This window comes from Xiphophorus hellerii, chromosome 22 (genome assembly GCF_003331165.1).
Source record: "Xiphophorus hellerii strain 12219 chromosome 22, Xiphophorus_hellerii-4.1, whole genome shotgun sequence".
NCBI classification, from domain to species: domain Eukaryota; kingdom Metazoa; phylum Chordata; class Actinopteri; order Cyprinodontiformes; family Poeciliidae; genus Xiphophorus; species Xiphophorus hellerii.
This window is the reverse complement of record NC_045693.1, coordinates 13304921-13328886: the sequence shown is the minus strand read 5'-3', so window position 1 is coordinate 13328886 and position 23966 is coordinate 13304921. Positions and strand designations below refer to the sequence as shown.

The 23966-nt window shown below is 37.5% G+C and overlaps 4 protein-coding genes across 5 annotated transcripts in view; 2 read left to right on the top strand and 2 right to left on the bottom strand.

Annotated features, from left to right (window-relative positions):
* dst (dystonin) overlaps positions 1 to 1206 on the bottom strand; it is a 112379-nt gene extending 111173 nt beyond the window's left edge. The window contains exons 1-2 of one of the 2 annotated variants that reach the window (XM_032553317.1): positions 792 to 1206; positions 569 to 600 (exon numbers count right to left, since the gene is read on the bottom strand). In XM_032553317.1, the coding sequence (XP_032409208.1) occupies positions 569 to 600; positions 792 to 978 (219 nt within the window). In that variant the 5' untranslated portion in view covers positions 979 to 1206. The remainder of the gene's footprint in view (positions 1 to 568; positions 601 to 791) is intronic. The other variant, XM_032553324.1, reaches the window with a different exon arrangement.
* A 1288-nt stretch (positions 1207 to 2494) lies between these two features.
* znf451 (zinc finger protein 451) lies at positions 2495 to 11721 on the top strand. The gene is made up of 13 exons (XM_032553327.1): positions 2495 to 2593; positions 3082 to 3145; positions 3465 to 3548; positions 3629 to 3742; positions 4934 to 5045; positions 5161 to 5311; positions 5400 to 5526; positions 5606 to 5765; positions 5917 to 6064; positions 6521 to 8028; positions 8101 to 8172; positions 8489 to 8566; positions 10427 to 11721. The coding sequence occupies exons 2-13, from the start codon at positions 3086 to 3088 to the stop codon at positions 10465 to 10467; spliced, it is 2655 nt and encodes an 884-aa protein (XP_032409218.1). The 5' UTR covers positions 2495 to 2593; positions 3082 to 3085; the 3' UTR covers positions 10468 to 11721.
* Positions 11722 to 11894: 173 nt separating this feature from the next.
* bag2 (BCL2 associated athanogene 2) lies at positions 11895 to 15187 on the top strand. The gene is made up of 3 exons (XM_032553329.1): positions 11895 to 12211; positions 12461 to 12570; positions 13930 to 15187. The coding sequence occupies exons 1-3, from the start codon at positions 12090 to 12092 to the stop codon at positions 14331 to 14333; spliced, it is 636 nt and encodes a 211-aa protein (XP_032409220.1). The 5' UTR covers positions 11895 to 12089; the 3' UTR covers positions 14334 to 15187.
* A 77-nt stretch (positions 15188 to 15264) lies between these two features.
* On the bottom strand, positions 15265 to 22850 carry rab23 (RAB23, member RAS oncogene family). Its single transcript, XM_032553328.1, has 7 exons — positions 22460 to 22850; positions 19274 to 19489; positions 19030 to 19115; positions 17864 to 18020; positions 17667 to 17749; positions 17492 to 17584; positions 15265 to 17403 (listed from the first exon to the last, which is right to left on the bottom strand). Exons 2-7 carry the CDS (start codon positions 19426 to 19428, stop codon positions 17270 to 17272), a joined length of 708 nt encoding a protein of 235 aa, XP_032409219.1. The 5' UTR covers positions 19429 to 19489; positions 22460 to 22850; the 3' UTR covers positions 15265 to 17269.
* Positions 22851 to 23966: the final 1116 nt, after the last annotated feature.

The following is a 23966-nucleotide window of genomic DNA, read 5'->3' as shown; positions in this document are numbered from 1 at the left end:
AACATGACCTGCTATGTTAAACTAGCTCTTGATTTTTTATTTTAAAAAGGATGGAAAATATCAGTTTGTACTAACATTACAGAAATATGTTACTTTCCAGATATACTGAAACCACGTCTTTCATATGTCAGAAAGTTCCAGCAAAACACAGCAATCCTGGTATAAGGCTAAGGCAGTTTTTCACACTTGATTTAGACAATTTTCATGATTTGTTTGGATTGAAAAGCAAGCAAGAAAAACAAACACATTATCTAGATTAATATGTTGTTTTGGTTTTTATTTGGCCTGAATTACAAGGCTTTCTGTTGGTTCAATTGCCTCATGTTTGACCATTTTAAGAGCACATGCAAAGTCTTAATTCATTTAAACTGCAAAACCTCTTCGCCAACATTATTTATTGATAATGGTTGCGCATTGCGCACATCTACAGTGCCTGAAATAGTCATGCAGTCCTGGGTAAAAGTTCAAAGAACCTAACTTTGTGAAGCTCATGTATTCCAGAAGTGGCCTACTTGACCAAACTTTAGTCAGTGTATTAATGACAAAACAATGTGAAAGGTTATCCTACCTCCGATCGAAAATGATGCGTTCGGAGACCAACTACAGAACAGATAACAGATATTACATTAGACTTTGATCAAACATTCTTTTAAAGTGTGAAACTGCACAATAATTCTCAGATTTATAATGTCTGTTAATTACTACCGCACGAATGCAGAAAACAGCATGCACAATAATGTAGACTAAGCAGTTAGGGATGATGAGATGCGGCTGGCCTGCGCTGTACTCACCGCGACTCCTGGAGCGTCCCCCGGATAGCACAGATTTCATAGGATGTTTCCCATTTCGGAGCCTGCGATGCCAGCAGCAGAAAAATAAAATCGTCGCAATAGTCCCGAGCAAAAGCAGCAAAAGCAACAGAGCACACTGAATACTGTATGGCCTTAGCAGGACCAAAAACGCCGCAGCGATCATCATAAGGCGAAATATAGGACAGCTCCTTCTGCTCCAGACAGTTGCCTCCTCTCCTGTGCGCCTTTTCACCACTCAGAGCTCGGGATGCGGCTAAAGACGTTCGTTGGCATACGTGGAGCATCACACTGCAAAACGTGGAGAGCGCACAGGGTTAAAGTGGACAGTCCAGGCTAGAGATGTAATTTTTGTGAGGTACAACGCATGACTCAGCAGAGAGGCGCATCTTTTATTATTTATTTCATTTCCACAAGGGGCAGGGAGAGTCAGCAGATTTATCCCAGGCAGCGCTGCGTCTGCTGCAGAGTGGCCTGCCCACCAGGATAACGCTGCAATATTTCACACTGTCCTATTGGACGGTCGGACGGATATCTGTGTCAGTCACATTGTGTCAGCCCAGTTCAGATGCTAAATGATGAATGCTTTTCTGCCAGTATTGTTTGGTAATAGTCTGTGGCTTCCAGTGTGATACAGATCTTGATGTCCAAAAAATACCTATATGGTAAATAATATACATAAAATGGGATTGTATTCTAGCATTTTCAGAATTTGGGAAGGTAATCAACACATAGAAACCTTTTCTGGTCATAATCCAGCGCTGATTATAAACTTTGGATGATGTAAATTTTCTGCAGTAAAATGAGAGTCAAACAGGAATAAAATAAACTGAGGAGCAGATGTATTATCACAAAAGCAAAGCATGGAAGACCTCTGATTGCTTCATGAGGCTACAGAAAAATGTGCGCATTTGATTTTGATTGTAGCCTAATCAAAGTGAATTGTGATGGTGAGACTGGGACTCAGACATAAATAGCACAGAAGCTGGCCACAATGTCCCACGTCTCCTAGGAAACGAGCCCAGACATGTGGGAAGTTATTCTGACGTTTGACAGCATATCCAGAAGAGAAGAGCTTCAAGGCCATGCGTTAACACCTCCGTCACATTGTGAGTGGCATCATTGAGCTCATCTTATTGAGAACTAAGATCTCTTACAAGAGAGACCAGTTTTGATAAAACAAATAAAATTGCAAACACAGCCACAATACAACTTAAGAAATTTGACTCAATTAAATAAGCTAATAAAATAGGAACTAAAAACGAGCAAATTTCAGTTCTGATCTATAAGTTTTAAATAAGGCTGTGTGACTGCGTGGTTTGTCCTGATACTTACGTTAGATGCACATTCACAAAATTTTTAAAAAAATTTAATTCAAATTTTACGTTTTTGGATTCCACCAAAAGCGCACTTAGCTATAGCCTATCCAAGACTGTCTAAAAGACCTGGAGCTCATTGCAAAAGATGAGTGGTCAGTTAACTGCTGTAAATTTAAATAAATTTAGATTAAATAACTCAGAGGGGATTAACTAAGTTGTGACATGACTCTGTTAAAATATAAGTAAATACATCCGATTTAACTGCTGGCAACACATCATGGTGGATACTTTAACGTAGCGACAGAAAAATATAGACTCCGCCTGTCCGGCACACACCGCTATAAGAAAGAAGCGCACAAGCTTGTCATGACGTAGCAGACTGGATTAGCTGCGGTCACGTTGATTTGGAGTCTTGCAGGAGCTAGTCGCCACCCTGCACACGGAGAAACCAGTAGGAGAAATTTGGTAAACGAGCTAGTCAGTTTGATCTATATGTTGAAAAGAGAGTCACGCTTTTATGATTGTGGAGTAGTTTAGCGAAATCAAGACATTGCTATGGTTGCACTTCTCAAGTAGCTAGCCTTACTAGCTACTTGTAAGGCTAGTGAGGCTTGCAAATGTCCCACATATTTGTTCAAGATTGTCCAACCTTTAAAATTGTTAAGCAAGTGGTAAGCATTTATACAGCTGGCATGCTGTGGTAGTCCACCTAAAGGACAATGCAAAATGTATTTAAAATACGGATTTGATCGAATAAATGCAAAGTAGAGCATTTTATATTCGATTCAGGTAAGTACTTGAACATGGCATTTTGTCGCGCTAGCTCATGTCTGCCCCTGTTAGGTGTGTAGGTTATATTTCAACAACAGTGGTTTTAAATGTTGAGCATAGATTGAATTATGCTCTAATTCTGCCAGCCAACTTTGTTGTTGTTTTGTTGTTTTTTTTCCAAGTTAAATGTCTTCACCAACCCCATTAGACGATGACAACGAGCTGGAAGAAGTGGAGTTTGTATCGGTGGGTCACGTTTACGTTTTTATTAGCTTTTAGAGTGCTGCAGTTTGAAATGATAACAAAATTAATTTATTGAAGTTGTCATTTGTCTGTCATTTAGCATTAATTGAAAGCTTTGTTAAGCCATTGCACTGTTATCAGAAAATCACATCAGTTCTGCATTCTTTCATTTATGATTGTAGGATTTTATTGAATTAATCTTTATTTTAATATTACTTAGTCAAATTATGTGTATTAAATGTAATAAAGCACCAAAAGCTCCAGCATAGATCTTTAGTGTAGTTGTGTTTTTCTGTGATGATAAGCTATGTTCTTCCTTCAGGAGGGCCCTTTTAGACCAGTACTGGAATGCATTGACCTGCTGAGTGACAGTGAGGATGAAGGGTGCTCGTCACTGGCTGGCATGGTGGGTGACAAAATAGGTAATCTGTTTATAAGTGATAATACGAACTTCTAAAAGTGTGATATTTTTCTTTAAATTTCTAGCTTGAAGACAAAATCAACAGACACAAAGTTCATGTAACGTCTACACTTGACAGACTGGCACATAAGGTGGCCCAGGAGAAAAAAGAGAGAGCGGATAAATGTAAAGCATTTAAGGTAAGACCTGAAAGAACAAAGTGCAATGTTTTTTCTGCCTTTCTAATGCATGTAGATGCAAATAATCACATTCTATACTGTATTTTAAACAGAAAATATAAAGATTTACACTGTAAATATTGTGCATCGCAAAGGAATTCATGCACCTTAAATATGATGCCTTGCAGTGTAATATTACTACTTGGAATCTTTAAATTCATACCCACCCCAAGTCATAACCCTTCATTAAATTCTTTAATAGCTGTAGGTATTTTGGGGTGTGTTTCTAGCTTTCTGTTTCATATCTGGAGTCTTAAATCTCTGTCCAGTTGTTTTTACAGATTGGATGAATCTGTAAACACCAATTTCCTGTTTTTTCTGCTTTTGATCTAAACCAGGGGTCTCAAACTCCAGTCCTCGAGGGCCGCAGTCCTGCAACTTTTAGATGTGCCTCTGCTGCACCACACCTGAACAGAATAATTAAGTCATTAAGGCTCTGGAAAACTGATCTACACAAGGAGGAGGTCATTAAGTCGTTTCATTCCAGTGTTTTGTACCTGTGGCACATCTAAAAACTGTGGGACTGCGGCCCTCGAGGCCTGAAGTTTGAGACCCCTGATCTAAACCATTTCATTGCAGCCACCAGCGTATTTCCTGTTGGTGGTAGTATGTTAAGGATGTTGTGCAGTGTTACTTTTCTGTTACACATAGCTTTTGCATGTAATCTTAAAAAGTGTCGTTTTTTATATGTGTATGATTTTTGCCAAGTCACACCATATTATGTTGCTTAGTTATAAAGAGTCAAATAAATAATGAAAGCCAAATGTTCACAATGACCTCTTTCTGCCTTTCTTGAGGATTTATCTTGAATTAAAAAATTAACATTTGGACAATGCTTGAAATAACAATAATGATATTTTTACTACAATCGTTTTTTCCTGTTTATCAAAGAACAAAATGAAAGTAAGTATCCATTATAATTTTTCACCTGTTTTTTTTATTGGATACGACAAAGAAAGTTATAACAGTGCCCTCCAGTGGCCAAAGCCTAGAATAAACAACTCCAATCAACTATAAATAAGCAATGCTGCATGTATTCTAATCTGCACAATCAGTACTTGTCATTTAAACCACTGGCATTATGTTTATTTCTTGGTTTTCACAAGTTTGTGCTTATTGTCCTATCTTTGTTGCTTTTCCTTTTTCTTTTAGGAAAAACAAATCTTACAAAAAGCTCATGGGCAGCAAGAGTTGGCTGGTTTTTCAGCAAATGGTGTAAGCATGGAAGCAAAGCGCTGTGTGGACATGTGGTTAAAGATGCCAGGTAAATCTATATTCCAAACAAATATGGAATTGTTTGGAATATAAATTGCTTTACTCTTTTGATCTCTGCGTGCTGTTAAATATAAATAATCATTATTCTTTTTGTGTCTATTTAGGCCCCAAGCCTGGAGTGATCAGTGCCGGTTCAGGAAGAAGACACACTCATGCCGCTTTCCCTAGAAGCAGTTCAACTGGTCACACTTGCCCAGTAATTGATTGCGGTCGTGTTTACGAGAACATTTCCCTCCTTGATGGCCACTTGAAGCGGTAATGTCGCCTCTCTGTACACTGCAGGATTATTTGTGTAGTTTTTGCCACGTACATAAAGGGGTCATTTTGTGCAAATGTTTTGCAGGTTTGATCACTCTCCATGTGACCCAACAATTCATCTCAGAGGAAGTCCATCCGAGTTCTTCGCCTGCGTTGCCTGCTGTTTGTGCTTTCAGACCGAGGAAGAATGGAAGAAACACGCTGAATCCAAGGTTGGTGTGTTTTCAGTGAAATCACTGATGGTGAATATTCAGTTGACAAATTTAAACTTGATTTGCTTTTCATTATTAGATTTCCTCGTCTAGCACTGACAGTCACAACTTGGATCAAACTTATCAGCGGATCGTTTGCTTTGCCTGTCCCGCTTGCTTCCTCCTCTTTAACTTACGAGACGAGTGTCTTCAGCACATGTCAGACAAAAACCACTTCACTGAGTCTCTCGTTATGACCGGTAAGGTTTATTGATTTAATTAACAACTGATGTGGCAGCACATATTCTTATTGATAAATTTGTGTTGGCCTTTGTATACATGCTTTCTTTAAACGTAAAAGCAATTGGATGATCAAGTTTTCATTGAACTTCTTTCACTTTCTTTTTAAAGAAAGAAAAGGAACAGCGCAGCCAGTTCCGGTTCCACATCATGTGAAGGATCGTCTCATTGCTTTGTGTAAGGATGTAGCATTCAAGGTCCGCTGCTCCTTATGTCACCAAGTGCTGATTTCCCATCAGACAGCTCAAGCTCACTTCAAGTAGGTTTTCTCGTGACTTTATTAATTCTACATATGCAATTCCTTGCAAAAGTATTCCTTGAATTTTCTTTAGCCATTTTTTTCCAAACAAATAAATAATAATGGTGCAAGAAATAAAAAATAAATAAATAAAAATGGTTCTTTAATTAAACTATTAAACAAAGTTGGCATTTATAGACTCAACAAGCTCTCTCTTTTCAATGACTCATGTTGCTTTTGTGGCTTCCAACAAATGTTACTTGGGAGAGATGAGGACAAAAATGGCTCGGTACATTTTGAATGTTGATCTTTGGGTTTTTCAAGTAATTCCCAATAAAATACAACATAGTTTGTGGCTATAATGCATTAACTGAGAAAAATTTGAGGTTTCTGGCTGTCTTTGCAAGGCACTGTTTGCACTGATGTTTTCAGTAGCTGTTATTTATTTAGCTGTTACTCTTCATGTTTCTCTTCTAGTGTGCACTGCAGGCAAGGCTGCGCTGTGGCCAAGTCTGACAAAACCATAGTGGACATTATGAAACAGCTCCAAGTCCGAGGCCAGTGCATTCCCTGCTCTAAAATCTTTCTCAACCAGGCTGAAATCGAAAGACATAAAGAGTCGAAGCTACACGAAGTTGAGGTCAATCAAACAATGGCGAAAGCACTCCTCCAGTACAGTCGCTTTGTTGAAATGCAACAAAGTCAAAGAAAAGCAGAGAACCATCAGAAAAGAATATCATCTGGCCTTGAGGTTGAATTTAAAAAAATAAACAAGGAATGGAGTGACCGCCATGGATTTCCAGCCAAACGACAAAGGCTGAGCCGAGGCTTGAACGACAGCAGCGGCAGGACCTTGGTGGCGGCTTGGTTTTGTGAATGCGGCCTGCAGTTTTCTGAGAAGGGCAATGCTAGTAAGCATCTCCTGGCTGCAAACCAGATTTTCCACCAGTGTGGCGTTTGTGGCAAACACATGGGGGAGTCTTCAATCGCCCGCCTACATATGAGCCGTTTCCATGGGGGAGCGCACCTCTCCAACTTCCTGTTCTTCTGCCGCAAGTGCAAAGTGGAAATGCCCCGGCACAAAGATATCTTCCTGCATGTGTCCGAAGTCCACAGCGGACACACCTACCTCACAGAGAAAGCGGTTCCCTATGACCTCAGCTCAGACCTCGATGCCAAACCTTCCACTAGCATCAAAATATCATTGCCCTCGCCTTCTGCTTCCAAACTGCGGCAGGACGCGGTGGAGACGCCTTCTTCGACAGCGGGACACACTTGGATGTGTAGGATGTGTGAAGACGTCTTTGACTCAGAAGCAGCTGTGTTCAAACACTGCAGCGATTTGAGTAGTCACAGCTTCCAAAGATTCATTTGTGGACACTGTCCGCAGAAGTTCTTCAAAGAATCCACAGTGCGGCGACACTGCATGAATGAGCACGGGGGGCAGATAAAGAGTTTCCACTTCTGTGGCCTGTGCGACAGCATGCAGTTTGATACCGAGGACGAGTTCATGGATCATTACAGGAAACTTCACAGTAAGGACTACTACTGCATGGACGAGCCTGAAGTTGTTCAGCCTCCTGCTGCTGAGGAAACCAGTCAGAATGCATGTCCTTGTATGGATGGAGAAGGGTTCATAGAGGAAAAGAAAGCTACTTACACCCGGTGCATGAGAAATCTCGCTGCAGAAGGAAAATGTCTGTACAAATGTGCACCCTGCTGCGTATCTGTTCCTTCTTTTGCACAGATGAAGACTCATATCCTCACAAAACATGCGGCCCTGAACCTGGATAAAACCTTTGACGTAGTGTGCCAAGAGTGCCAGGAGAGCTTCAGCAGTGTGCCGAAGTTTCATAAACATCATCATTCTATGCACTGTACACTGGAACCATGCCTTAGCTCCCAGGAGTGCATGAGGGATTCAAAACCAGACTCCAAGACTGTAAAAATAATCAATGCTGTGGAGATCAATTCAGGAAGTGACGGTAAATCAATTAGTTTCTTGTTTGTTCACATTTTTTGTACCTCATTTCAATCTTGGTTTGTGCTTTATACAGAGATTGAAGATGAAACATTGGTGAAGATTTTAAGCACCAATGAAGTCAGTGATGAAACAGAAGGGCATGAAGGTAAACAAGCTACTGGTCATTACACTTACTGTAAGAAAAAATATTTTTACTACCAAAAATATGTGTCAGACATATGTAAAGTATGTTTTCATTTTTCTCAGCCAGGCCATTCTGATTTTGTTTGGATGCTGCAAAATGCCAGTTGACATTACAGATTGATTTATCTGCAAACTTAATGCTCTGTGTTAAATCCCTTTTGATATCCAGGAAGTGAAAATAACTCTGCATTTGACATGCTTTGTATGTATCAGATTCCTGGTAATTGGTTAAAATTTTTAGAATCAATCAGTTGCATTTTTTTCTGTTTTTATTCCAGAGCAAATAGATGAAGAAATGTGCCATGTGTTGTCTTTGAGCGCAGAAGAAGCAAGAGAGGCTGCAAGAGAATCTGCTGGTATGTATTCATACTAAACTATTACTAAACTTGTTAGTCTTAAGACTAACATTTCCTATGTTCTAATAGGAAATGTGATGAGTATTTTCCTATTTAGAAGGATCTGTTATAACAGCTTTAAATAACAGCTAGAAACAGTTTTTCATTCAGTTCCTGGGTGTGTGTACTATAACTCGCTTTGTTTCTGTTATTGATGGTGAACTTTTATGCTGCAATTACCTGAAGAGTATTTATTTGTAAAGGCATGTGTCTTCGGTATATTATTCATGGTTACCTACATCAGAAGTGCCAGATTGTTACCATCTTGGTTTGTCCAGAACTTGTTGCACAATTTGATATGCTTGGTATGCCCAATAAACCAAAGCCTAAACACAGATATTTTCCTATGGAGAGTTCCATCCTTTACAATCAGAAGAAACAGTTGGGAGTTCATTGATTTAAAGGTCCAAATCCAGGAAAGAGGAAACATTTTATTTGAGGTTTATGTTTTCCTAAGCATCCTGATATTTTATACAAATCCACCTAAAATTAAACAATTACCTTCTTTGTTTCTGAAGAATTACTTGAAAGTCATCTCAGCACACTTGGTCAATTCAATTCATATGCAGTCATATTCCAATTGAATCCTAGAATAACAGTAAAGACAAGTACGGTTTATTAATGACTTTTGGTGAAAATGTTCCCTGTCTAAGCCACACAGCCAGTTGTGTGGAGTCATTGACTCTTTTATGTGTCAGACATATGTTACTCTTTTTACATCCACTAGTTCAGTTTGTGGAAACCTGTGTTATTGGGACACAGCATACTGCACTATTTTGTAGTATGCTTGTTCCGAAGGGGAAAAAAACAAAGGCTAGTCGGAGCTTTTCCACTGACCTGAATCCCATAAAGAACCTATTTGACTCTTTGGGGAAAGTCAGTCCTCACTGCTCTAGTATGGATTTAACTGAAAGCTCTTTCAACAGCCATTACAGAAAACCAGACTGATTTTTATGCCTGGATTTTTGTCAAATAGTTCTCTTCCTGTTATGTAATTTGCAGAAGCTATCCATAAGCATGCTGTATCTGTTCTTTCGTCTTTTAAAATGTTTTTTAAACTTTGATGAAGAATATTATTCTGGATACCTGCTGCTCTGTCTGTCCATTGTTAGAGTAAAGGAGTTTTACTTTAACATGGTGTGGTGTGAAATGATGACGTTTTTAAATTTGTGTTACTTGGATGGAACCATTTTTATAAGAATATAAACCTATAAAACACCTCAAGACTTTCTCTTTTTATGCTTAAATCATCTTTTACTACAATATGTAAACAATGCATAGACATTTTTTTTCAAAATTCTTAATGTTTACTGCATTATTTACATGTCTTATATTTTCCATGTTGATGTAATTGTCAGCTCAGTTGGTAGCCTCTCAGTACTCTGACCATTGACACAGTCCTGCTTTGGTTATACTAATTAACTTCATAAATCCTGCTGCTTCATTCTTTCTGCATTTTCTAGTGACACAAAAAATGTCCAGTAAGCTTGTAAAGGACTGAAAGTAACGGAGAGGCATTTTTTCCTTCTTGCTAGCTGAGCACAAATCAAATATTATGTCACTGTAAAGTCTGAAGATTGGAGCTGTTCATTGCACAAAACATCAGTTCTAGTTTTTTGCATTGCACTTTATCAGATATGGAGCTTTTTCAGAATTAATTGGTCTAAGTATGTCTACATTAAAACCAATGCCATTCGATCTGATGCTAGTCATACTAAGACTATACTCAAAAGTAATCAAATGTGCAAAGTTTCAAAAAAGAATAAGGTGATTTTCTTTTTTTCTGTAAATCCTCATCTTGTCTTTAATTTTTTTGTACAGATTTGGAGGAAGCTCTACAACGAAGTCTTCTGGAATTCTAAGAACTTGGAACTTCTGTGAAATCGTCTGTTGTTGAAAATCTCAGTTTTCCACTCATTGTTGTCTGATTTAATAAATAAATGTATCTTGTCATCATCTTTCTTCTGTTTTGGCAACACAAGTCACTCTGCCCCTTCTGCAACTGGGCTGATTGCATGTTTTATGGTTTTAGTGGGAGCTGGTTGCGTTCTGCCAAGAGTTCTCCTGTGGAGTCTCAAACACTTTGGTGTGTTGACACATGTGCTATAGTTGGCATTGGTGACACTGCAAGATTCCTCAGTTGGCCTTGTGACCACATTCTTGACTATTTCTACATCTGATGTCTTAGGTTTCCTTAAAGACGAGAAAAAGTGTCATTTTTTTCTGATAAGGCATACGTAAAATTAAGTTTATTGGTTAATGTGAAAAGGAAAGTATGATGATGCAATTTGGGGCACAAATTTAACCGTACCATAGAATAATATATTTATAAAATTTTAATTTGTTGTCTCTATACTCTTAGACAAATGAATATTCAATCACACAAAAGGAAAAAACTGATAGCGGTTCAGGTACAGCCTGTGTGTGTATGCTCATGTTATTTGACACTGGATTTTTGCATGTAGAATTAGGCAGGTAACGGTTGTACAACATCAAAGTTTGAGTTTTTAAATGATTAAATGAAAACTTGCAAAGGCATTTACACTCATTTTTCCCGTATTTGTTTATGTTGCAGTCACAAACTAATGTGTTTTATCAGATTTTTATTTGATTGACAAAAACACAAACTTAATTTGGTTCTTATTTGCAGACCTACAAAGACATGACTCCTCTGTCTGGAGCCAGGAGACTTGTAATAAATTTAGGTTAGCTGCATGCCAAACTTCTCTGATTTTTATGTGTAAAAAGAATAAGTAATAATTCTGGGTCTGTCACATAACATAATGAATTTAAGACAATATAGGGAAAGGTTTCGGATAAACTACTTTTGCTGAATTATGAATTCCTTTATCAAGGCTAAAAAAAAGCAGTCATTTAGAGCAGGCTGTTTTAGATTAATATCTGAATATCATTAAGTGTAGACTGTCACTGGTTTCTCTTAGTTTGTCACAACATTGTGTTTCATTTTCCTCCTAATCATGTAAAAACTTTTTGCTGTACAAATAAAATTGCCTTTCTTTTTGCAAAGCTAACAGATACTGTAGGATTCTGTGAAGAATTATCAAAATATTTTACTACAGCCATTTAAAAGTTTGTAATAAAAGTTGAAGACTTTGTTCCTCACTCAGTTTCATAACATCCAAGTACAACGAACACTTAAAGGCTCCCTTTACAAAACAAATGTAAATAAACTATATCCTAAAGCAGATTGTATTTGTGGACCAGGTGACCGTTCCCTTGGCCCCTCTGGGGGTCCACGGCCCACACATTTAGGAACCGCAGCTCCTGGTCTTCTCGGGAAGCTTCGACAAGCGAGTGAAGGAAGTTGCGCCCATGTTTGGAAATGTTCCCCCGAGGCGCCGCTTCAGCCCGAAGAATAACGATTAGCTGGAGAACAGCGAGTGCTGGACGCACATCACATTAGCGCTCCCGGACGGAAGATTTTAATACAGCACAGCGGACAATTATTATCATCAATATTATCATGGCACAGGCAAAAATACACGCAAAAATGAACGAATCTGCCTGCAGCAAATTCAGCAGGACGCTGTCTATGGCAGATCGCTCCGGGCGACTCCTGGAAAGTTTGGATCAGCTGGAAATGAGGTACAGTGGAGTAAAACAGGCCAGACCATGTGCGCTACGTCAGCTCGGTCATGTTCCGTTTGTGTACTGTAATGTCTGACCACCTAAATCTCTACGGTTACAGTTTTACTTTATAATCACGATCCCAAATATAAGAGAATAACGTCTGAACCATGTCGAGTAGGAACCCAAGAAGAGCTCTTTCACTGTAAATTGTGGTTTAATTTGCTTGACATTGGCAACAATGCGCTTGTTTGTGCCTTTTATCAGGGTGGAGGCTTTACGCGACGCCGCATCAGCCATGGAGCAGGAAAGGGAGAGCATCCTGGAAATTATTCAGTCCGTGCAGAACAGTCAGGAAATGCGAAACATCTGTCCGGGTGAGGCTGCTAATTCTTGCAACTTACATAAGGGCAAAAAGTAATGCAACACAACATAAATATCCGAGAGCGGAACTGGGCTTGCGCTTTGAAATCTGGTGTTTTTCAGTTGCTTTGTTCTTTCTGTAACATTGTGATCCAATGAGGTTATTCATGCACGGGTGATCGTGACGATGAGCAAGCTATAGATGAACACGAAGCAACTAGTCCTCCACCCACAGTGACTTTACACTAAGCCTCGACTGTTTTACATCCAGATAATTTCGTCACCATTTAAAGATACAAGAGCATCTCAATTAGAATCTCAGCAAGTAGTTTAGAGATTTCAATGAATGAAAGACGAACTCGTGGTTCTCACTGGCTTATATTTAATGAAACGCAAAACTCTATTCCTAAGAAATATAGAATATCACACAATCAAGATTTAGAATATAGAAATGTCCATGTGCCGCACAGTACCTGCACTCAGTGCTTAAACAGGGTGCATTTTATATGACTTTATATGTATTAATGAGGTGTGACAAGTGACCCTCTGAAGGCCCAGTTTGCTTCAATAGTGTCCTTCATCTCAACAGCATTTTTCAGGGCTGGTGTTCCTCTTATTCCTCTTGACAGTTCTCTATGGGATTTAGGTCAGGCCAGTTTGGTGTCCAATAAAGCACAATGATAACAGGGCCATTGAAGCAGGAATTGACACTTTTTGCAAGGAGGCTCTGCAGGTACTGGCTGGAAAATGAAATCAGCATGTCTGTTAAGCTTGTCGGCAGAGAGAAGCAGGAAGTGCTCCACAATGTTGCCCTAGATGTCTTTGTGACTTTGGACTTGATGAAACGCAGCGAACCAACAGCAGTTGACATGGCTCCCGAAATCATAATAGTGGAAACTTCACACTGTAACTTAGCCTGGATTCTGTGCCTCTCAGATTCTTCCTCCAGACTGTGGAGACTCTCATCACAAGACGCAGAAGAATTTAACATTAGCTGGTTTAAGTGTACTATATAAGTACATTTGATCAAGGTATGACAGATTCTGATATGTTCAAGTCGCCTTTGGTTTGTGAGGGGTTCAGCCATCCAATTTTGACTCCAGTGACCAAGTCATGACAGGACAGGTACTGCAATGAATGGCTTGCGTAGATGAGGAAGGATGGTACAAATGTCTTCTTGATTCAATTTTCTCCAATTGATTGAATTCTGTGCATATTATCCATTTGTAAAATGAGAAAATGTCAGATTTTGTTGTCTCTACGACCAAGTATCAAGTAATATTTGACAAAAGTCAAATTTTAAAATATGTTTAACTGTTGGTTTAGCGGTTTTAAAATGCTATATGTTTTTAATGATTCCTTATATTTTCAAGGTGAGAGAGAAGAGTTGAATTTAACTGCAAACCGTCTGATGGGCCGAACCCTGTCTGTGGAGATCTCTATTGGCACAATCAGGAACCTCCAGCAGGAGGAGGCGCTGCAGAAGGCCACGTCTATAATAGATGAAATAGTGAAAAAGTTACTGAGTGACATGGAAGGTGCTCGGCAGCAGCTGCTGGCTCTGCACGCGGCCTGCGTGACCGAAGCACCGCCTGTCCCCATTGACCAGAAGTTTCAGGCAATAGTGATCAGCTGCGCTCTGGAGGACCAGAAGAAGATCAAGACCAGGCTGGAGACTCTGGTGAGGAACACTGAAAACGCTGAGAAGAACATCAAGATTATGGATCACCAAAAACTCGAGGACACAAAAGCCAATGGAGGTCACAAAGGCTCCTAAGCAACATCTAAAACTCGTGTTGAATTCCGCTAACCTCACACAAAATTGATGAAAACTTTTATGTGTTTACTTAATTTCAGGAGTTATGCTGCAGCAAAGCAAATCTTTGTGGGAAAAATACAGTGATTCATTGCCTTGCAAATGTAGCCACACCCCTGAACTTCCTGTTTACTGTATTACCTCATACAGCAGTGTATTTCATTGGGAGTCTTGTGATAGATTAACACATAGTAATATTCTTTTATTTCAAACAAAACATTTGGAAAAACATGTATCAATTTGCTTCAACTTCACAATTATGCACCACTTTGATCAGTTTCATTAAAATACATTAAAGTTATTAGTTCTTCTGAAACAGAATACTATATAATATTGAGTTTGGGAGGAATAAATACATGTGCAAGGCACTGAATCAAACCCTAAAGACAGAAGAAATGCAGTTACCTATATAGTATTGTTTACACTAACTGTATGCGTGTTCATCAAGTCAGGAGTTGTTTACCAAATGATATTTGATAATGCAACAATGTGAGAATAATTGAAAACTATATTCCCACAGTAAGATGCTCATTAAAATTGGATAAATTACGTGTAGAATCCAAATGCCAAAAGCAAGCTTGATAAATTATGAAAATATTATTCTAAAACTGGATTATTCCAGTTGACAATCATTCAATAGAGTATCTTTTACTCTAATTTTTAAACCTCAGCTTTAGGTAGAGAAGGATTATGGATATGCTATGCACTACCTCCTTGTGTGAAGGCAGCAAGTCACATATGCTGTGCATTTTAACTGATGTTTTCATAAAGCAGTTTTTAATGAAAACAACCCAATAAAAACATTACAAAAACAATAGTAATCTGAATTTCTATTCTTCTGTTTTAAAGAATGGGGTGAAGAAAAAGAGAAAAAAACCCACCAACACATGAATGAAAATAAAAAACTTTTTAGTTGTCAATTTTCCAACAAACACTTTCCAAAAACATAACATCTGGTGGCACGTCTGAGTGCCATACCTTACCCTCCAACACACTGGTACATGTCAGTTTGTTTAAATGTGTCAATTTGGTTTACAAAGGTCGATGTGAGAGAAAAGCAGAATACAAGTAAAGCAGAGATATTATTCCACCTGAGTAACAATACATATGAATAGTAATTATTAACGTTTTGTTTTAAGACTTAATTTCATCTAAATGATAAAGTGCACAAAAATCATTCAGTCATGATGTTACTGATAAAGTAAACAATGTCCAAACAGAAAAACAACAACAACAACCACCTGAGTATTGGTGGTTAAAAAAACAGTTTAAAGAGTATTATTTTTCTTTACAGGTTTACTGTGTAGGCAGTTTCACACAAGTGGTAAGAGATGGGATTAAAATGCTTACTAGTTGTTAATGTAAACATTGTTGAACATTCACCGATGTGAAAGAAGGCTTGCATGCATTTTATATATATATATAAAGTACACTTCACATGGAGCCAATGTGGAAAATTTAAAAAACTTGAATCTTTCAGGACATTTTCAGTACCATGAAGTGACTGTGGAACACATTTAAGCACCTTTTTGTATTTTCAGAAATCATCATAAAGATGAGGATTAAATACGTGAGAGAATTTTATTGTAAAAACTAAAAACAAAACATGCATACCATGTCTTATTATCATAAGACGTACAGATGTAGTTGCATGTAGAATGCAAATGTTTGCTTAGATCCTGTTTATAATACCAGATTATACCACATCATCATATATTTTTTTGTGCTTGATGAACAGGTTTGCAAAAGAGGAAAAAAAAAACCTGAAAGGCTGGATACAAAAAAAAGGCATACACATAGTCTTAGGTCAATATCCTCATGTTCTTTTACTTTCAGGCAAAGACAAGAACATAATATCCTGCCCTAATGGCCAGCTTGTGACACTTTGAGAGCCATGGTTTTACATTCTGTTATAGACTTACTGCCACAGATGTCACTAAGCAGTGGGCTTTTAATCTTCTGGGCTTATGCCTGAATATCTGTAATGTTAGAATTAAAATTATTTCCTCTTGAATCTTTAGTGTCACCAATACTTAGTATTTACAGCTAAATAAATTCAATTATTTAAAAAAAGATGTAAAAGGTAAATCCCTGCAATGAAAATATAGTGTCTCTAATTGTAATTTATATCATAGGACTCAAAGAGTTGAGCATCATTAATTTATCATCTAAATAAATGTTACATTTACTAAAAGTGTACATAAAAGAAATAATTTTGTGTAATTCTTGATTCACCATTGTTAACTCAGAAGAGCATATTCTAAAAAATTGAGGTTCCATCCATATCACTGAAATGTGATCTTCAACAAAGACTCATTAAGAGCAAATTTGGCACATAGTAATCACTCAACACTGTTGTGCTTAATACAAAAATACAATTTACCTCTGGATCTGTCAGGGATAAACAGTAATAGTTTGAACCATATTCTGTTAATTGCTAGAAAAATATGGTACAAAATAATCTGTGTATCTTTTACAATACATGCAAATATATTGCACAGCATTCATGTTAAACCCCGCAATGAGTAGCTGTAAAAAAAAATTCACATTCTGGAAGAAATGTTTCCAGAGTCCGAGTGCAACTTTTGCTTCTACACATCTGGACAAATTTCTATACGTCAAGACGTTTTGAGGGGAAAAATCCACTAACAATCAAATATATAATTTATTAGGGACACAAAAGAAAACTGCAGCTGTTGCCATTATTTAAGGCAATCACAACGGGAGGAGCAACAGGTGCACAAAAGTTGCAAAATCAATGAAGAACTGAAAAGGGTGTTATATTGACATTCCCAGTCTTTGTGGGCTTACCTCCAGGTAATACAACAATAACTGATGTCATCTTAAACAGAAATGTAAGTCGCTGAAATTAAAAGCTAAATTGTTGGAAATGTTTTCTAGAACAGACTGCAGCCTCCAAAAGGGTTCTTACTCTTCTTGGTCCTCTGTTTATTGGGTCGTAAAGTGATGACTTCTCTGCCATTGCTGGAGCTCTGGTTGGTTACATTACTACTAGTGGTATTGAAAACACCTTTGGAAAAAAAACAAAAAAACTATTAATAACATACCCAAAGTAATGAAACGTAACTAAAATGTAGCATTTAAAAAAAGATGTGTACCTATTTTATTGCTCGTAGAGTGGATCACCTCTGTTTCCTCTGCTGTTTGCTGTTTGAGTCTCTGGAGATATTTCTCAGCCAAGTACTTGAAAACTGAAAGGATTAATTTAGTACATATTATTAATAGTGCATCTTCATTTGTACTCAACCAGGAGGGAGCATTGTCATTACCTACCCTCATTGACATTCAGATCCTCTTTCACAGATGCGCGATAAAATCTCAGTTTAAGTCTTTTAGCCAAAGCTTCCGCCTCTTCACTGCAAATGAATGAAAAAACATCTTGATATCTCTCTAGTTATGTTCTACTTTTTACCTTTTGTCTTACACATTCAACTATAAACACATTCAGTTCCACTGAATGGAGGACTTACTTTTTTATTACAGTTTCTTCCAGGAGATCGATTTTATTTTGCACCAGGACTGTGGGAATATTTCCAACCTCCGCCTCCACCTTCTCCCTCCAGTTGTCGATGGCCTGGTACGACTCGCGGTCTGTTGTAGAGAAGACTAGCACACAGGCCTGGGCACCTGCAACACAACAACATACTCAATCGGCTTTTAAGTTGTTGACGCCCTTAAAACATATACACCCAATGTCTGATTATTTTAAAAATCTAGGATGTGGCTTAAAGTTGCAGTTCAGATATGTTGGTTCCATAAGTGAGGTGACAGCACCATAAAAACCAAAACAACTGAGCAAAATGTAAAAATGCACATGTATACTCAAATTTATTCAGGTGCCTTGAAATAAAATGTGATGCAACCATTGAGAAGTAATGGTTAGTAACTAAAGTCTACCTCAAACCTTTATAAATGCAACTGTCCTATGAAAGTCTCAGAGGTTTGTGAGAGAACACTAGTGAACAAACAGCATCATGAAGGCATCAGGTGCTGCAGGAAGAAAGTTGTTGACAGGGTCAGGTTAAAAACAACATTTGAATGTCACAAAGTTCTGTTCAATCATGTGAAAGTGGAAGGAGTATGACAACTTTAAACCTAACAAGACATGGAGGTCTGCTTGAAGTGACAACGCTGTGTGTGATAGAAAATGAACACTGCACATCACCATGAACAAATAGCAGATCGAGGACATAGAATCTGGTCAGAGCTGATAGGTAAATGGACAGACCTAAATACAGTGTGACCCTGTGTTTGCCGTTGATCACTTCTGATTCTTCTCCATTTTTGCCTAGCTATGAGTGTTGCTACCTTGATCTTTTTCACCTCCTCTTTTCACCATCTGATTCTAATAATAGCTACACTAGCACTCAACCCTCGCTGCACAGGTAAGTCTGTTGTCTCAGAGGTGATTCAGCAGCAGGAAAAATTGTGTAGCCTATAGCATCTTCCGTTGAAAGTGTCAAGTTTTCTAATACATATACATGCCTCATTTGTTAGGTATTTATTTGCAAAAATTGTGGAAAATCTTTCCACATTACAGTTATGTGGTACTTCGTGTTGTTTTATCAAACTGTGAAAATATTCAAGGAGTAATAAAACTTCTGCATAAAACTGTAATACAGCAGGGTGATCTTACCTCTGTAGTAAGCCTTGGTAATGGCGTCAAACTCTTCCTGCCCAGCGGTGTCCCACAGCATTAGTCGAACCTCCTCACCATTTACTCTACAGAGGAACGTAAAGAAAAGGGAACATCATGTAACTTTCAATTCAACACAGTGATACAGTATGTATTCACAGAAATTCATTAAATGATTTCAGACTCTCACTATGTGACTTTAAATGTAAATCATAGAAGAACACCAGGGACAAAGAATGCTTACATAATCTGTCTTTCTAGAAAGTCCACCCCGATTGTCTTTTTGTAGTCCTTTGTGAAAATGCCTTTGCAGTAACGCTGGATCATGCTGGACTTGCCAACGGCTCCGTTGCCGACCACGACCACTTTGATGGCCACCTCCATGTCCTCTTCCAACATGGTGGCTGCTTTGCTTAGTTGCACTCAGTGGTTTCAATGATATGACGCAAACATGCACCAACTGAAAGTGTAAAAAAACAACAACAAAAAAAATAAATAAATAAAACAAGTTCAATTTTTTGAACATACAGGTTCTATGACAGGAGCCACATTGGAAATAATTTTGCGGTAATGCAGTTGGTAGCCTCAGGGGTAGGGTCTTTCTGCAATTAGTTTTTAATGTTAATACTCTGGCTTCTTCCAACAGTCCAAAAATATAACTGTTCCATTAATTGGTCTCTCTAAATTGTCCTAAATTGTCCAGTTATCAACTTACTATGCTTATAGCATAAAAGCAAAATGTCAAAAAAGGATATTTTTCTGCCTTATATATATTTACTTATCAAATGAAGACTCAGTAGGTGTTTATTCTATATTTTTGCTTGATGTATGACAGTCCAAGTAACCATAATGAGCAAAATTTGAATATTTCAGCAGCAGTATAATTACTTGTTGCTTTTTTAATGTTATACTTAAATATTTTTCTATTTTTTGTCCAAAACACCATAATGTTGAGACACTGCTAGAACCTCATACCAGTAAATGCCTCGTTACTCAGTAATTGGATTGTTACATCCTGGTACAAACCCAGTAGATGGTCAGCAAGAGAGTTTAAATTTAAATTTGTAATTCACATTTGAAAAAGACACATGAGGTGAGAGGAAAAATGGTCCAGTTAGATTATGAGAAAAAGTCAGCCTATTACTACACTCGCTAGCAGAATGACAGACTAAAAGCTCAAATTTAAAGCTTCTACAAAACCAAGACGCTTTTATTTTTATCCTGCTTTCTGCTCTTCTGGAAAGAAGTGTAAAATATAAAGTTGTCTGTTAATGATTTTTTTTAACAAAGAAAAAACAATCTGTTTTATAACAGATAATAAAGTATATGGAGCCCTGCTGAGGAAAATGTAGGCTTTTAACACATGACATGAGCAGTCAAGTACAGCCTATGCATAAGGACTAAGACAATATTTACAGACAAATATTATCTGAGAGAATAAGTTGTACTTGTGGTAAAACCATATATTATCCAAGATAAAAAATTTTATAAAAAAATGAAGGGCAATCAGAAATCTGCAGTGTCTAAATTCTTGAAAAGGATTTCTAATTATCGGTAGCTAAAATGGCATGTTGACATAATTGGGGGGGAAAAAAAAGAGCAGAAAACAGTGGCCCCGCCCAAATTGGAGATTTTGTCAACGTTTATACTCCTGACCTGTGTGTGTAAGGGATAACATTATCAAGAAATATAGTTACAAAAATATATATATTGTTCTAACTAATTTCATATTCCCACACTACAGAAAGAAGCTGATCATTTGTTAATCAAAATTTTAAATATTGATAAGTTTCTAAATCTTATTGCTGAGAAAGACAATGGCACACAAATTATTTGCATCTTATTTCCATTTGAATTTTAACAGGAGGTAAAACATTTGATAGGTAAATATAAAATAGTATACAATAAAGTATACAATAAAGAATCTTAAGATTTCTGAAATAAATAAAAAACACATTAACATATAAGCAGTATTTAAAAACTACTCTATCTATACTTATAAAAGCCAACATCAGTGGCTTTTCATGGGCTCTCATTACCTGCATCTGATGAATTCAGCAACAACATAATCACTCACTCAGTAAACAGCTTAGACCTGTAATTCCCTATATAAAATACTAAAATAAATGTTGTAAATTCTACAGGGAATTCATCTAAAGCAGCCATCAGCATGTTTATTTTTCCATTAGTGATAAAAAGTGCAGGCTCTACATGGCAACACTGTCCCCCCCACGTATATGTGTGCAGCGACAAGAGTGCAATGCTAAACAACATATTGTTGCAAAGCTGCTCTCAGTGGACACTGGCAGCCTGCTGAGTGACGAAGCCGTCCAACAGCCTCAGTGAGTTTGGTTCAGTAGGGAAAATGATTATTCATCAGCTATAATTAAGCTGCATGATGCATCACAACATGCAGCCAAAACATAGTTAAAAATAAAGCAGGCTAATCTGATGGAGTCAGTAATTATTTTATTTTCACAATCTAACCCAGATATTTGCAATCTCATATCTTAGTGTAATGTTGTTTGGACATTAGCGTAACTTACAAGCATTATTTAAAACTTTAATAACTTCAAGTTATGAAATATGTCTTATATAAACTGTGTGGCAAGTAATGTCTACCTTTAGCAGTCAGGCATAACGTTTTGACCACTGACAGGAGATGTAAATAATGTCTTCATCTTGACCTCAGTTAGTTGGTGGCATATAGCAGCAAGTCAATATTGTCATCAAAGTTGATGAGTCGGAATCGATAAAAGCACAGACAATGGATGAATGTATTGAAGTGCGTTTTTCCCCTCCAAACATAATCTACACTAAAGTGAACTCAAAATATGAACGAATCAATCAATATATCTGATAAAGAGTTCACTCGCAAGAATACTAAAAGTTCAAGCGAGTAACAGATGAAAGTGGCCGCCCCAGCAGGGAGGGTACACGTTTTTTTTAATCATTGTGTACAGCGAAGTGGGTTTACTTATCAAGCATAAAAGATATACACAGAAACAATAGCAGACACTTCATTTAAATTATACATGCGAAAGACAATACACCTCTCTGCAACGAGGAAGGACATCTTCACAGATTCACCGTTACTTTTCCAGGCCTTAAGGCGACTGAAAGACAATCCTTCAATGCAGTAAAATCTTTTTTCCCCCAATTCAGTGATATGAAACTATGCTCCTTCTCTCGGGTTTCTGCAAATATGACTATAGATGTTGTGTGGGAACCTCAGGGCGTCTTAAATTTTAGTAATTCGTTACTGTTTCTTTCTTCCATATCTTACTCCCTTTTCTGGTCAAGGCAGGACCTGTTGCTTACAGGGAGGTGTAGAAAAACCGAGTAACTGCTTCTCAAAGCTAACTGACGCAGCCGCGTCAAGTCTGGATGAATGGAAAACGAGAAACTACACAACTGGGTTATTTCCTACCTGTGAGATTCAGTTATAACGTCTCCACCAGCATTAGGTCAGCTAACCGGCCAGCTAACCCACAATGACATATCCACGTCCTCGATCTGTTCCTCTTCGCAGCCAGTGGAGACGCCAGACTACGGTGCTAAGGTTACCTTGCCTAGGTTAGCCACTTTTCGGAGAAAAACCTCTGGGCGTTAACGTTTTCTGTCTGACAAGAAAACGAAACAAAATATTTTGCCTGTTATAGGGGCGAATAAAAAAATTATTTAGCATCTAAAGCTGAGTGAATTCTCACTGCATTAACTGTGTGTAAAAACATTCCTATCTTTGGTAAGCTAAAAGGTCCAGCTTGCTACGCTGGTGCTGAGAAGCTAGCGGGGGCTCGCGAATGCTTGTTGCTAAGCAGCGGCGCCAAAGAGTGCGGAAGGCATGAGAGGAAAGGAGGAATATGCGCCTTCCTTTGGGAGCCTTGGGACCTTTTGTAGTAACAAACTCGTGACAGTTTGAAATATTTTGAAGAAGATATCCCAATATTAATTAAACTGCGTGAGTGTGAGTGGGAATAAAAATAGCAATAGGTATTTTGTTCCATATATCACAGTAGGAGTGTGACAGGTAAACCTTTTATGGATGCAAACTCGACTAAAAACCCACCTGTTTGGAATTGTATTTGTAACGTAATCAATTACAAATTTATTGATGGTACCTGACTTAATGTCGTGTTTTGATTGTTGATTCTATGTTGCATTGTGTTTCTGTGTTTGATATGATGTAAAGCACCTTGAAATGCCTTGCTGCTGAAATGTGCTATTCAAATAAAATTTGATTTGATTTGAGTTTTGATTTAATTAGTATATAGTAATATATGTCATTGTACAAGCTTGTTTATTTGTTCAAACATAATGAATGTAGGAATATTGCCATGGCTAGCTGTACTTAGTAAAAAGACAAAAACGAGGACGCCTTCTTTTTCCAGAGTTGGCCACTGGTGGGTGCGACTGAAGAACACAAAAGAAGCAGAATCATTCACATAATTCAAGATTTTTATTATGCCGTGATCCGTTGGAAATTATTCGGCAAATAAAACAAACTGCAATAGAACAACATAAGAAGAAAATTTACTTTTCTCATTGTGGGCAAGCAATCTCCAATTAACAGAGACAGACAAGAGAGATATATAAACAGATAGATAGAAAATGCATTTGTTGCTAGACCTAACTATTTAATTCAAGTGAAAATAAACAGGCTTTCTAACAGTGGAATAAATAGTTTTAATATTAGTGACATGCAAAAGTGCACAGTTAGGCATTGGCATTGCATGAAGAATTAAACAAAATTTAAGACATTGTGAGATAATAAATACTTATATATATATATATATATATATATATAGTATATAGTATAGTATATATATATATATATATATATATATATATATATATATATATATATATATATATAATTAGTATATCAAGTTTGTGTAATATGTTTCTTTACTTGTAATAGCATTTTACCGTGGAAA